Source organism: Neofelis nebulosa, chromosome 2 (assembly GCF_028018385.1).
Source record: "Neofelis nebulosa isolate mNeoNeb1 chromosome 2, mNeoNeb1.pri, whole genome shotgun sequence".
NCBI classification, from domain to species: domain Eukaryota; kingdom Metazoa; phylum Chordata; class Mammalia; order Carnivora; family Felidae; genus Neofelis; species Neofelis nebulosa.
The window spans coordinates 73,298,958-73,314,522 of NC_080783.1; the positions used below are offsets into that span (position 1 = coordinate 73,298,958).

The following is a 15,565-nucleotide window of genomic DNA, read 5'->3' on the forward strand; positions in this document are numbered from 1 at the left end:
ATTGCATTACACACATTAGCAGGATCTCACCCATGGATATGATACAGTTAGCTCTTCATACACTCCTTTCACTGGGGTGAGCTATAGCTAAGATAACTGGCATATATGGAGATTAAATCTGGAAAAGATGCTAGGTCCTCCCCATAGAATCCCCCCTGCCCTGCAATGGATGTCCGGGAATGAAAAGGGACCCTCAAAAGCCAAGCATCTGGCCCAAGGCACGCAGCCAGCCAGTGGTGAGAACCTCACTTTTACAGACTCCTAGAACAGGGCTCTTTCCCACAAGACTGAATCTAGTTTTCCATTTATTAGCACCAACTTTCTGTCCAAGAAACTGAGGAGAAATGATGACAGATCTGTTTCCATCCCAAAGTGCTATGGAGGCAGGTAAACTAGCTTAAAAGGTGAGGAATGAGGAGGAGAAAGGATAAGAAATGAACAGCCCATAATAGCATTAATGTCCCCTACCTTGTCGAGTATTTCAAGGGCAAAAAAAAAAAAAAAAAATCAAATGAACACTTCTAGAAAAGCCTTTAGGATCAACTCAACTGAGCACAGCCCCTGAAAAAAAAAATAGCTGGCAAGTTCTCCAATCAACCAACTTGTTCCCCCACTAGGTAGGAATATAAAATATGCAGGCAACAGTTTCTAGGGCATAAGTCATCTGTATAACCTATGGTTACAAATTAGCTACTTTGGAAATATTCAACGGGGAGTGAATTCTTTATTGGAGGCATTTCTTTCAAAACTACACCATTCAAGAAGCAAGCAGGGACCCTAGGGAGATGGTCCTGAGTAAGGGAATGATCAGTGCACAGATTCACCCACATCCTTGCCTGGTGCCCACCCTCGCCCCCATCCAAGTGCTTCTGAGGACCGTCCTGGGGACTCTGGACTAGAGAGAGAGAGGGTATGGGTGGCTGCTCGGAAGTACCGTTTCTCAGGCTTGTGAGCGGTTCCAGCACTCCTCTCCTGAAGGCGGCCACTGGGTCCTGCACGCAGGACCGGAGGCTCAGCATGCTCTGTAGCTGGGGCTCCCTGATCAGTAGGTCCCTGTAGGCAGCCAGCTGGTGGGACCGGCACAGCAGAGCTGCAATGCTGTGCACGAACTCAGGCACCAGGCACGTGTACGTGTTGTCAGCTTGGCAGTAGTGGTAGGCCACGACCTATGCGGGAAGCAGAGCCGTCAGCACCCCTCTTGACATGCTCCCTCCGTGATCTCAAACTCTCAAACACATGCGATGCCCCCTCTGCTACGGGAATGAAATACGTTGTTTCCATTCCCCAACACTGAGTCATTATTTAGCTTAATTGTTTCAGTTATTCTTTCATTCATTCACACAGTTTGCCAAGTTCTGGGCAGACTCTTAATTGCAGCCGCAAATCCATCTTGATTAGCACTAAGATCAGCACAAGGTACTCTGTATCAAAAATAATGAATAAGCCTCATTCATAAAACCTAAAGCCAATCCTGGCTTAGAGCATCTCGGAATAATCCCAATGTACTCAACATCCAGAAGTGCCGAAGTGCCACATTCACTTCATTCCTACTTTCAAAACAGCAGCATTTCCTTGGGAAACTCATGTGCTGCTCCCCAAAAGCAGATAAAGTTGGTGGCTAGGAAAGTGGCTCAATCAGTTGAGCATCCGACTTTGGCTCAGGTCATGATCTCAAGGCTTGTTGAGTTCGAGCCCTGCATCATGCTCTGTGCTGACAGCTCAGAACCTGGAGTCTGCTTCAGATTCTGTGTCTCCCTCTCTGTCTGCCCCTCCCCATCTTGTACTCCGTGTCTCTCTCAAAAATAAATAAACGCTAAAAATTTTTTTAAACATTTATTTATTTTTAAAATGTTTTTATTTATTTTTGAGACAGAGAGAGACAAAGCACGAGCAGGGGAGGGACAGAGAGAGGGGGAGACACAGAATCTGAAGCAGGCTCCAGGCTCCGAGCTGTCAGCCTAGAGCCGGACGCGGGGCTCGAACTCACAGACTGTGAGATCATGACCTGAGCTGAAGTCGGACGCTTAACCAACTGAGCCACTCAGGTGCCCCAAACATTTATTTATTTTTGAGAGAGAGAGAGAGCACAAGCCTGCACACACATGGGTGCATGGATGCAGGGGAGGGGGAGAGAGAGAGAGAGAGAGAGAGAGAGAGAGAGAGAGAGAGAGAGAGAGAGAGAATCCCAAGCAGGCTTCAGCACTGTCAGTGCAGAGCCCTTGCGGGGTTTGATTCCACAAAAGGTAAGATTATTACCTGAGTCAAAATCAAGAGTCAGACATTTAGCCAACTGAGCCTCCCAGGCACACCCACAGCTGCTTCTTTTTCCCAGACAGGAGGGCCAGCAGTCTAGCTCAAACCTTTAGTCTCCTCCCTGCACACACACCTGACACTGGAAATACTCAACAACACCAGAGTTTGAAGGACCAAAATCAGAAATTACCAAATGTCTGCCTATAGCGTGAAGAGACACATAGGAGAGAGGTTCCTTCCCAAGCACTGAGGGGATAAGGAGTTTTGCCTTTGTTAGGATGGATTTGAAGGGGCAGCAGGCTACTCGTTAGAGTCCAAGGAAAGTGCCAGGTGCAGAACTGTCCTGGGAGAAGAGCTCTGTAGATGTATGGAAACTCTGATACATTCCCACATGAGAATACAAGGAGGAACAGGGAGTATGAGAAAAGGAAGGTGAAAAAAGTAAAAATGTATGTGTGCAAAGTGCTTTCTGTTCTCCAGAAGGGTCTGAGTGCCTGCTGTTCCCAGAGCTCCTCACAACCCTGCCTCACCAGGTGTGGTTCACAGCTGCGGACTGCACACAGGTTAAATGCCTCACCAGGTAACAAGGGCAGGCAGTGGAAGCTCTGGGATTAGATTCCAGGTCTGTAAACTCTTAAAAGCAAGTGGCAAGAGTAGACATGGCCAATTTGGAACTGTTGTGTGACTTCTGTTTTAGATTAAAATTATCATCCACACTCTGAGGAAAGCTGACTGCTTTTCCCCTTTGCCCTGGAAAGATGAGCAGGAACACAGGAGGACCCCTAAGCTTGTAGAAACCACCAATAAGGCAGGCAGCACACCGGTCTATGTCAAGCACCATGTCTGACCGAAGAAGTCTGTCAGCCGAACAGTGGGTCATGAAACCAGTCTGGAGCCACAACAACTTGTTTTCATTTCATAATGTTGGTTATATAAGGCTGCGAGAATACCGTGATGCTTTTGCTTCAGTTGTGTGTTGTAAGTACGTGCACAGGTCTTCCGGGTAAAATATATCTCTTACACAAAGTGGTTTGAAAAATCACTATAGCAGGGTGGCTTTGAAGTCTGCACTATACTCTTCATCTCAGATCACTCATTTCTGACTAGAGGACTGTCGCCAATCAGTGGCCGGAGCTGCCTACGCCAGTGAGGAGCAGCTCTCACCTGAGAAGAAGCAAGGAGCAAAGATCTGGGGCAAAAAACGCCTTCTTTTCAGTCCCCTGCACCAAATTCACCCTCAGAGCGTTTCCTCTGAATCCAGGGGCATTCCTAGATGCCCCTGGCACCATCCACCTCATGCTCCCCAGCTCTGCCTGCCCCACCACTGCTGCCCAGGAAGAGAGACCCCAGCAGGTCACTAGGAGTGAGAGACGTAACTGTTCTAATGCACAGGGTGGCTTATGAACTTGTCACAGATGCTGAGCAGATGGAAAATTTCAGAAGGACCCTGATGACCATGAATCTATCAAGAGAAAGTCAGCCAAGTCTCTTTCTTAACCTCACAAGAAACCTCTGACAGAGGGATGCAGGGAACCAAAGTCCCCAGGCAACAGAGAACAGGCGTGGTGAACTGGATCACGTTCAAGGCTCCCAAGTGAAGGACAGCACATGCTTGTAAGGATGGATTTGTGGCACCCGTGATACCACCTGCTACTTTGAGGAATTCTTTCAATCCATTGTTTTTTTAATTTTTAAAAAAATTTTACAATGTTTATTTATTCATTTAGAGAGACAGAGTATGAGAAGGGGAGGAGCAGAGAGAGAGGGAGACACAGAATCCGAAGCAGGCTCCAGGCCCTGAGCTGTCAGCACAGTGTCTGAGGTGGGGCTCGAACTCACAAACCACGAGATCATGACCTGAGCTGAAGTTGAGCGTTTAACTGACTGAGCCACCCAGGCGCCCCTCAATCCATTGTTTAAGATGAATCAAAGTCCCCTGCCAGTGTCTGGAGATATTTATTTTCATTAATACCTTTTACTTGGAGTACTTGATCACTATTTTATCAAAAGCTACCTTTTTACATTAAAGAACTATCTCTGTTTCAAGATCCCTTTTTCTATTCCTTTCTCAGAAGCCAAACTAACAAATCTTGTTCTCTTTCTAGAAGAGTCCCCTAGAGCAGGAGCAGGTTACCTTAGAAGCGAGGTATTTCACTGCGTCCTCTCTTGGTCTCTGGTTCTCAGGAGTATCAGACCCAGACCCAGGGGGTGTTTTGGTCATGTTGGTAACAACTGCAGACGAGCTCGGTGAAAGCAACGGAGTGAAAGGAAGATCCTGGGAGGAATCCGAAGCTGCCGAGAAAGAGGCCAATTTCATCATTACAACATCAGAATAGGGGTAGGATGAGATAGTGAACGGATTGCTTGAGTAGACCCAAAGAGTACTTTAATAGGTAATGAGTGAACAGCGTTCCAAATGCAAAGGTCCAAAGGAGAACACAAAGTGTCCCTCTCAGCCCTGCCCCCCATACACCCAGATACCCTCCCAGGAGCAGTGCTCTTTCTGGTTTCTTTTATTTTCTTTATATAAAGTCTTTTTGCCATATATATATATATATATATATATATATATATATATATAAACTTTCATGGCTCACTGTTCCTGTTCACCATGTTAGAGACACTTTCTTTTAATGGGTTTATTATACATACAATAAGATGCAATTACTCAAATATTGGGTTCTATTTTAAGTTAGTTTTTATGAGTAAACCCAGCACAGAGGACAAAGGCTGTGGAGAACAGGGTACAAAAGAATTGTGCACAGACTCCTCCTGGCTTTTTCTGCCAGGAGCCAAACCCCCTTGGTTTTAGGACCCGAACTCTCCAGGGCACCTGATCAGGCCTCACAGGCCCTACAGCTGAGACAAGACCAGAGAAGGCTGTTCTCATCCCAGGTGATGGCTTCCTGGGTGCCAGGATAGATGGAAGGGTTCAAACAGGTCTCCCAATGTGCTGGCAGACCAGGTACGGCAGCTAGAACAACTTGAGGAAAATGGGGACTGTTTATCCCACAGCAATGTCCCCCCATCTACCTGACACGAATATCATAAACTAGACGAGTGGTTAAATATGCACATACTTTTTGGTGGTGAACTGGGGCTGCTGGAAGCAATCTGCCTCATGCGGCTTCCGTGGCAGCTAAGTGCCACCAACTTAGAAATGATTGCGGTCTTCCCAAAGCCCACGTTTCCAACCACCACGGCTCCTCTATTTTCTGTCAGTTCTGTGTTCCTCAAGTTTTCTTCTATCTGGTGAAAGAGCCAATCCCTTCCCACAAACACAGAGTCCGTTGTTATGCTTGGTACTTCAAACAACAGGGGTTTCAACAAAATGTCCTGTGGCTTGTATGGAGCAAATCGTGCTTAGAAAAAAAAACAAAAAACAAAAAACAATCATTATTTTAGAAGAATGTCATAATTTTATACACTGATATACTTAGTATTAGCCTAAATTTAGGTTTACCTTACAAGGAATCCGTATTTCCAGTCTGGTTCTATGAATACTTCTGTAATACCTCATTTATAATCCCCTGTTGGTTTTACAAAGGGTCCTATTAAAATGACTTGCTACTTCTTTAATCATGACTCAGGGCAGACACCAGAGGATTAGGAAAAGGGATTCAAGTGGCCAAACCAGGCCTCATCGGTTTGTCTGAAACAGTGTTTAAGATAGGCTCCTTCTACTACTGTGTTAGTAAAATGGAAATGTTTTCCTAGAGACGGGGCCCCAGCTCTCATCTTGGTGTGATGATGATTGGCCCCTTTGGCAAGGTTCCCAACCACCCGACTGTGTGTTACAGGTAGACTTAAGAGGTGACCAACAGCCCAGGGAAATGAAACAAAGCTGACTCTTTCTTGGTCACAAAAAATATCCAGTGAGAGTTAAATTACTCCTCATTCCAAAATAATATACTGCAGAATTATTTTCCAACTCCAGAAACGAGTTCATCACATATTTTAAGGAAGAAGTCCCAAACCACTAAAGGACGGCCTCCTAGCACATTTAACAAACTTTTAGCACACACACACAATTCACGTCATGGTTTTAAATGAGCTGGCTTAAACGCTGGTTATCCCAGATCCTCAATGTTGAGTGAATGTGCTCATTATATCCATTATCCCAACAGATGCAAAGATAAGTACCTTTAACTTCCTGTGCCCTACCTCCGGCTGTATTGTGCCACGGCAATCTAATTGACGTTCGAAGAGGGGCATTTCTCTGCCCGTCTAAATAACTCAGATCCTCCAACTTGGTTGAGCTTGTTGCTGTAATATTAAACTGAAGTTTAGTCTTTTCAAAGTTGATTTTAATATCATACCCAAACTACTACAAATTATAAATTACTAAGCAATTCCGTTCAGGCTTTCCATTCACTTCAAAGTAACTTTAGTTTTGTTTGCCCATCCCAGCTTATTTTTCCAGCAAGGAGTTCACCGAAAAGTGGCAAAAACAAGTGTCCCTCATTCTTAAAATTGTGCTTCTATGGTTTCCAGAATTCTCCATCATTCCTGGAAAGACACAGACTTCACCAACAATTTTTATGAAGAAACTTGACCATCACATGTCACTCAATACAGCTGCAGTACATACTGCAGACACAGAGCACGGTCCCAGAGGTCTTTCCCTGTAATTCTGGACAGCCTTCTGCTGTTGCTGGAATCCCAACCTTGTTAATTCAGGGAGCAGATTCTGCTGTACAATTCCACGGTGCTCAGAACACTAACAGTCAGCTCAGGACAGTGAAAGGAGCCATGTGGATTTCATCAGAAATAAACATTCCTAAGCTTTACATTTTTATGTATATGTTATATGCTATTTTATGTGTATTTTTAAAAATTCTAAAAACAAGTAATATTTACCTCTGATCAAATCAGTAAGTCACACCACACAGGTACCAGTTAAAACGCATTAAGGGTCTATGCGAGCATACATACAAGTTCGATTATAAAAACAACCAATACGGGAGGGGAAGGAAAAAAAAAAAAAAAAGACGTTAGAGTGGGAGAGAGCCAAAGCATAAGAGACGCTTAAAAACTGAGAACAAACTGAGGGTTGATGGGGGGTGGGAGGGAGGGGAGGGTGGGTGATGGGTATTGAGGAGGGCACCTTTTGGGATGAGCACTGGGTGTTGTATGGAAACCAATTTGACAATAAATTTCATATATTGAAAAAATAAATAAATAAATAATTTAAAAAATAAATAAAAATAAAAACAACCAATACAAAATAATGTTGCTAATTCTTAGCAAATCTTAACAAATACACAGTATGTTTTTTACCCTAAAAGAAAAAAAGAAAAAAAAAAAAAAAGAGCCTCCTCTTATTTACATATATATCCTAGGTCACAATGAGAGAATTCTAAATAGGATTAACCTAATTTGTTTGTGCGCTGAGTGACCCAACATTAAGATACTGCTGATCCTACACGTACAATTCTCTTCCAGGATAATAAAATACAGGCATCATTTGAGGGCAAATGAGTGGGGAACAGGAGTTGCATTCTAAGGGCTAGGGGTTCTAAGGACTGGTAAAATCATTAGCGGGACTAAGTTTTGAGGGAGAGAAGTCAAGTTGGGCCATCTGTCTGCCGAAAGCCTTCTGGCTGCACAGCATCCAGCCATTGACCAGCACCATCTGACCAATCTGGGTCCTCCCCAATTCCCCTCCTGGGGCTTTCATCACTGTTAGCACCACCCCCTTCATCCCATTCAATAAGCACCTGGGTGGCTCCAAGGCCTGGCTCTGTGGTGGCATGTCCCCTCTTGCCACGTTCCCCAAAGGGCAATCCACCCCATGCCCTACTCACTTTCCCAGTCCCAGGAGAGACATCTGACGCCTTGACTTCACAACAACATACACATATACTCCTGGATCCTTCTGGTGTATATCCACAGCCTAGGTACACATCGTGTGCACGCTAATGTCAATATTCCACACCAATCTTTCCCATTAGAAAGATTCGGCTAAGTCCTTATGTAGGACTCCCACATAAGCCTAATTTATGGGAATCCAATGGCAGCCTCTAGCTTCAATCTCAGTCCTTCACAAGTAGGTGTGTGAAACTTCCAGGAGGGCCACCAGGACCAAACTCATTACTCTGGCTCCCTACAATAATATCGCTTGGAACATATAGTTCTAGGTTCCTGCCTGGGACCTGGGACTCTGACCCAGGCCTCTGCAAATGCCCCCTTTCCTCAGCATGCCTCACTGTGGACACACCACATGTTGGAGGCTGGGGGGGGAGAAGGATCAGCCACAGCTGTAACCCATAAGCCAAGTTGGGTTTGGAGCTGGAACAGCCACAGATATCTGGCCTGCTGCTTCAGCCCTAGAGAACTCAAAGACACTTGGAGCCTCCAAAGGGTTTCCTATTTCTCTTCTTCCCCTAACCCCTTAGAACATGACATTCAGTTTATAATTTTGTGACAACTAAAAGGACTAAGAATAGGAGAGTATACAAAGGGCATTCCAAAGAGAGGATTGCAAATAAAAGCCCTAACTTGACACAGATGCAGGAGATGGTGAGGCTTCAAACACCTCTGTTTTCAGATTTACCGTCACTATAGCTCTCGCTCCAAAGTGTGCAACAAAGTGGCCTCATCCTCTCCGCACCTCTGATTCTCCATTGCAAATGGGATTAAGATGCAGTGAAACAGACTGCATCTCCTGGCTCAGTGGGGCTGCAAGACAGGAGCTGCCAGCTACCACCGCTTCCTACAACGTTGTCACGGCCACTGAGAGAGACTTGAGTTGGGGCAGTGAAGCTTTATGTGCTCCCCACCTACCAGAGCAGGCGACCTGGACCACGTGTTGCCTTCTCACACGTGTACAGTAGAGTCTCAGATATTACCAGCACAACAGCTAGACTCACTTCCAGTATTTAACGATAACTGTTTTCAAAAATCCTCAACACAACTCAGGGCTGAGAAAAAGCAGAGGGAAAACAATAATTTTATGCTGCCATAAACCTACAGCTAGTAGCTCTATGGTTAAATTACACACTTGTTGCATACACACACATCACATCGACCATCTGAGAAGGGTATTTTAAGATGCTGCAGGAGAGTTTTTTGAGGGGGTGGAGTGGGGTGGAGGGAGCAGAAGGAAAATTCTCTAATTGGAACAAAAAGAAACATCAGTTGAATACCATGGACTAACCTATCAAAGGTAAATACTATTAAGTCGAGGCAATGACTGGTTGGAATTTCAAGAAAATTGGCTGGTAATTCTGTTTGTTGGTATTCTAGAAAACTAAATACAGTGTCTGCGATCCACTTAGCAATTCAAAAGAAAAAGAAGTTAGTCAAAAACAGTGGAACCTAATTACCCAATTTCTAGATTATCTAAGATATCATGTTAAAGGCTTCTCCTCCTGTTTCCTAATAAAGGAATGAGGTGCCCATGCCACACATTTGATGTAGTATAAAGTAATAACCTGACTGCAGCATTTTAAACCAATTCCGCTCCAACAGATACCTTTACAAAGAAAATCTCTGTACAGTGAAACAATCTCCAAACCTAGCCAACTTATTTTTATAGTCTTTGACGTAAGAATTTTACTGATTTCATTGTATTAGACACAACAGTGAACAGACAACCACAGTTCTTTGTAACAGGCTCACTGACAGTAAAGGCTGGCAACCTCAGGAACTCACTTCCATAGGCTCACTTCCTGGGGGAAGGGGCAGGCAGGTCCCTTGGGGCAGCTGCAACCAGAAGCCTGGTATTGCCTTTCCTTCATCTGCCAGTCCTTACTCTTGCCCTCATATGCCAAATGTACTCACTTGATGTTTCCCAAATGGCAATTTGTGTTTGCATGGATCTTCAGATGCAAATAATTCCCAGGGATTGCAATATATGGTCTGTGACATATTATTTAAGGCCTTCTAACATTGAGGGTTGTTTACTACCCTGTTTGTAACAGCTGGCCTTCTAATCACTAGACAAAGTGCTACACACAGTCTATATGACCTGAATCTTTTCTTTTCAATGATACTGGAAAAGTCTTGCCATTACTTTTTATTATTATTATTATTATTATTATTTTGTTTAATATGAGTTGTCATTACTTCTTAACTAAGGTCCAGCTTCAGGGGTAGGAAGGCAGGCAGTGAAGTTTCTCCCAGACTCCTGCTTGTTAAAAGGTACCATGAGGTAAGGAACTTGCTTATTTCCTTCCAAAACAAGCTTTCAGTTTATAAAATTTGCAACACAGAAGAAATGAGCAAACCCATTAGGCCAGGCAGCCAGGCTCAAACCCAGAGGTAACACCCTCCCATTCCACAGGAGGTCTAGCTCAAGTGCGTACAGAGACGCTAATGAATAAGCACAGCAGAAATCAGAAAGCGCTGCTCTATAATCACCGCAGTCTCCTGGAAAAACTCAGCTCACACCCACTGTCACTCCACATGCCAGGAGATCACATGAAAGAACATCAGGCAGAAAACATAACCCTAAATGGGGTGCTTCCAACACTATTAATGTATTAATGCATTTACTAATTTTAAAATAGCTTAATTAAATTGAATGCAAGTTTGCTATTCTGTTGAAGTCAATAAAACTATCAGGTTCTGGGATCATATAAATGAATCGTTCATCATAACTAGGTAGATAGACGCAGTCTAAAAGTCCTTGGGTGTAACACACTTTGCTGTATGTAGCAGGATAGTGGTGGGAGGGCATAAAAGCTTTCGGAAGAACCATCACTCAATACGCATAACGCTCCCCAGTATTTCTCTCTGGCAGACGTGCCAAATCCCTCTTCTGGAACAAGGCCATTTACTTCCTTTGAAAGTGAATTAGAGCTGCGCCTCAGAACTTTTCCATTAGGGCCATTTATGTATCAGCTGCTTCAGAGTTCCACCGAAAAAAGAATGCCCAAGAACAACCAGTCTGGCTGGCCACATCCCCAAGGAACAGTAGAGAAAAATCGTTTGATGCAGGGAGACAGAACCTGGGAGTGTTAGTAGAGGGGGAATTTTCAGTGCTGTATTGGTAACAGAGAATAACTGCAACAAGGTCATCTTCTAAATTCAATCCAGGAGCGTGGAGTTTAGAAACTCGGGACCGTCAGAGCCGGCAGGACAGCTTGGACGCAGAGTTCCTGTCTTCGCCCATCCCAAACTGCTCTCCTTGTCTGAGGACCACCGATTGTCAACTAGCAACAGTCACCCCTTTTGTATCCCCTTCTTGTTCCAGCTGACCCCATTCCACTAAGGAGTGCCTGTCTTTCCCGTTTTCATTTCCTTGACTGACAGGCCACACTTGGGCTGCTTATGGTTTAAGCTGTGAGCTCCCTTATAACTGAAGGATACAGAAAGAGGACCTCCTATCTGTATGATGAGCCTCGATTATAAAAAAATTAGTTTGAAAGTTGGATTCAAAATTCTTTGAGTTGGTATTAACAAACTCACTGTAAACGACCCCTGTTTACCCACATATAATAAGAAGGTACAAATTCACTCAAGCATCAAGTACCAAAAACAAGGACAAAATTTTTGGTACTTTCTTCCTTCATACATGAAGTGCCATAGAGTCTAAATATTAGATTTAAAGAATTCCAGAGTGGAAGGATCAGTTAAAGACCATTAAGGGCAGCCTTATCATGTTTACAGGTGGGTAAACTGAGGCCTAGACAAGGTAAGTGCCTGACCCACGATCACAAATCTGGCTTGTGTCTGGACCAGATTCCCAAGTGGAGAGAGTGAGCATGGGGCACCTCAGACCCAGTGAGATAACCCTTCTGGAGAGAGGCATGACCTTACCTGCAACTGAGTTGGGCCGTGGCATTACTAGCGAGCTGGAGCTCTGAGAATAAGGGACTGGACCATCTCCAACTGAGGCTTCAGTTTTGGGCAGCACGCTCTCCGCTGACCCAGGGGGCTCCTCTTCTGCCACTGGGGAGCAATTATCTGCCCTGCGATCATGAAGCACTCCTTTCTGTACCCCTAACCTTAGGCTTCCGTCCTTATTCCATTCCAAACTGGAGCCACTCCGGTCATCATTTTCGGATGAACTTGTAATTGTGGCTGAAATGAGAGACCAAAATACTTTGAAGGAGGCCAGGCACAGCTGGGGCTGCTGAGAGTTAACACAAGCATACTGCCCTCCCCGTGATCAATGAAACTTTTCCGGTCCACACAGATTTTTATCAAAGTTATGTTTCATACAATGTATTTTGGTACATTAGAAGAATGTTGCTAATCACGGGAAATAAACTAAGTCATTCTACCAGGGAACAAAGGCTGGTAAGATAATGAAAAAGCTGTCTAAAAGTATCTGAGAGTTAACAGTAAACCTATGTAATCTAGAGATGATATATCCCCTCTTAACAAAGATAAATTGCTCACAAAAGAATTCATATCTCATTAAATTCCTTTGAACCTATAAACATTTTTTTTTCCAAATTAACATTTGTATATGGGGCAGAGGGCATGGTGATACAGTGGTTAATGCAGAAAAGATGCGGGAGAGATTCTAGAAGAACAAAAATACAATTATAAAGTCAAGCAGAGAATTTGATCCTTAGAATTAAACTTTATAGCATCTGTTCAAGATGAATCAGAAAGAATGACATGATTTTATTCTCCTTTAGCAGCATAGAGTGGAAAACCTCCCAGCACACAGAAAACACAAGCATAGGAAGCGATGCTTGACTACAGAATTTAACCTTGAAGAAAGAAAACCAGCATGGAAAACCATCTTGGCAAAAGAGGAGGAACATGATGTAAGAAAACAGCAATATTCACCCTACATGGCTTCTACCAATAGCCACTTCTAATTTAAAGACCCGAGCCCCTTGCGAGCACAGGTTACCACAGACCCAACACTGGCTTGTGTCCTAGAGAACAAGGGCCATGTCCTCTGCTCCCTTTGTGTTTCCTGTTTGGATCTACACAGTCTAGGCCCGTAAGTGAGAGATTCAATGGGATGTGGCAGATCAGAGTGTGGTACAATAGAACTCGGCCACCTGGATTAAATTACTTCATCAATATAACCCGGACAATACATACTATCAGCAGGCTGGTGAATGAGCTGCAACAGGCTTATCTAGGATCAAAGGGTCTGAGAGAGTTTTGTTTATTTTTACAACACTCTTTAAGGTTTAGAAGACAAAATAATTTCCTCGCTGTGACAGAGGACATTCTGTCACGACTCTAAAAGGTCCTTTAGTCCTGCTGCTCCAGTGTGGACTCATTATCCACTGCTTGTCTCCCTATTTAAAAACCCCTCCTACACACTGGAGCCTCAGAGTATCTACCTCCCTTTTCTGAAGAGCACAGCCCCTGGCACATACTAAGCGCTCAATGAACAAGCAAATGAACAAACTTCTCCTCCAGCTGTGCTCAGAGACGCTACATTTAATCTTACGGTTATTGATTCAGGACTTGATTTTCTGTCTCCAACAAAAATCTAAGCTGATTTGGGACAGGCCCATCCCAGGGTGTCTGTCATTATTCCCAACATTTCCAAGTATTCTATCCACAGTATTAAAACTGGTATCTCCATTCTTTTGCAATCAGTCACAGCCCTGTGTGTTTTTTTAAATGGACCATTCATATGCATATAAGTATGGCAAGCATGACTCTTTCCACCCTGAAAATGCTGGTGATGATCGTAACAGCAGCCACTAACATTTATTTCAGGTTACTATATGGCACGAAGTGTGCTAATGCTTCATAGGAATACTCTATCAGTGAGATCATTGCTTATTAATTATTATTAACTGTAATCTTGTTAATAAGCTGTGATTGTTACAGGCCTTCCTTTGTTAGCCCACTGTTTGGGACTCAGAATGCTCTTGCTGCAGACATAATTAGTTAGGTTCCCAGGCTACCCCAATATCTAAGCTACAGGAACAGTGACGGGGTAGGGGGAGGGGGGCAGCAGGGGTGGAGGTGACTTGTTTGGTTTTATTTTGTTGCTGCTTTATTTGGGGGCACATACTCTTAAGGTCAAAAATACAAAGAAAGTCAGAGTGAGGTTTCTCCTCATTTGCTTTCCCTAAGCACAACACACATCAGAGTCATACCCCCAAAGGTCTGAGTCCTAACTCAGTCCACAAGCAGTGTGATCAGGGACTGGGACTTCCCTCGTTCCTGCTACCATGACAGCACCAGTGGCAGCAGAACAGAACAGGGATGACCTGGTCAGGGGTCCTAGATTGCAGGGACTGGCTGGCAGTCCCATTCTCACTGTTCAGCCACAGGTGCCCAGGTACTGATGAGTGGCAGGAAAGTGGGTGCAGGAGGAAAACACTCAGCTGCAGGAAGAATAGCTGAAAAGGGAATTCCAAAATGGGGTTGCCATTTCAAAATGAGGGTAAGTTCATAATGTATTTGTAAGTAGGAGACTCTCCCAACTGCCCTCATAGTGTTCAGCTAAGACACACATTCCGCTGTGCAGGCAGGCAAGAAGTTCTCCAGCCACAGGTCCTCCCACTAAGACTGCCCCCTTCACAGTATTCCTCCCTACGTTGCAGTACCAGATGCAGCCCACACAGCTTGAAGCCCCACAGTGTAGCCCCACAATGAAGCCCTGACACAGAGACAATGGGGCAGATCCAGGCCCAACAAGAGCAGTTTTCCTGTATGACCCAAGAAGCACACCGGATAGGGCAACAACAAGGTCGCCAAGAAAGAAAAGCTGGTTCTTACAACAAATGACAGTCTACTCAAAAATACCTATTTTTCTTCCAGGCTAACAAATTCAAATGCCTTATTAAGTTAATCAGGCACTTTCATGTTAACAGGCACGCGCACACACACACACACACACACACACACACACACACACACACACACCTATGGCAGCATCTTCACTCTGATGACTTGACTTATTTTCTTGAGCAGCAAGCAAAAGTTTATTAGAGTAAAAGATTAGAAAGGAAGAATAGTAGGAAAGCTCTCTTTACAGAGTGGACACCGGGAACTGAATGCCCACTATGATGACTTAAAAAAAAAAAAAAAAAAAAAGCACCACCTGAAAAAAAACTAAGTGACATTTGATATTTTCTGGAGATCTGGATCTTTCAAGTTCCCTAACAACTCAAAACTTCTAACATTTTATTTCTTCAACTCGTACAGATGCCAGCTTTTGTCAATTAAGACTGGCCATTATCATTCAGACAGGGTCTCTACCATTCTTCCAACACAGAGTATTCTGTTAAATGAGTGACTTCACAGTATTCTGTTAAATGATTAAACCTCAAGTTTTATCAAGCTAGGAGATTAGACTTTGCTTCTCACAATTTAGTATTAAATTCGGTTTGGTCCTGCTCACTGATTCACACGTGCTACTTCTGACTCTGCA

General features: G+C 44.0%; 1 protein-coding gene across 15 annotated transcripts in view; it reads right to left on the reverse strand.

Moving 5' to 3' along the window:
• Nucleotides 1-15,565, reverse strand: part of TANC1 (tetratricopeptide repeat, ankyrin repeat and coiled-coil containing 1) — a 239,589-nt gene that overhangs the window by 52,536 nt on the left and 171,488 nt on the right. For 7 of the 15 annotated variants that reach the window (XM_058694414.1, XM_058694453.1, XM_058694482.1 and 4 more), the window contains 5 exons: nucleotides 12,019-12,282; nucleotides 6,397-6,519; nucleotides 5,334-5,615; nucleotides 4,388-4,545; nucleotides 935-1,166 (listed from right to left, as the gene is read on the reverse strand). In XM_058694414.1, the coding sequence (XP_058550397.1) occupies nucleotides 935-1,166; nucleotides 4,388-4,545; nucleotides 5,334-5,615; nucleotides 6,397-6,519; nucleotides 12,019-12,282 (1,059 nt within the window). The remainder of the gene's footprint in view (nucleotides 1-934; nucleotides 1,167-4,387; nucleotides 4,546-5,333; nucleotides 5,616-6,396; nucleotides 6,520-12,018; nucleotides 12,283-15,565) is intronic. The other 8 variants (XM_058694489.1, XM_058694521.1, XM_058694463.1 and 5 more) reach the window with 4 other exon arrangements.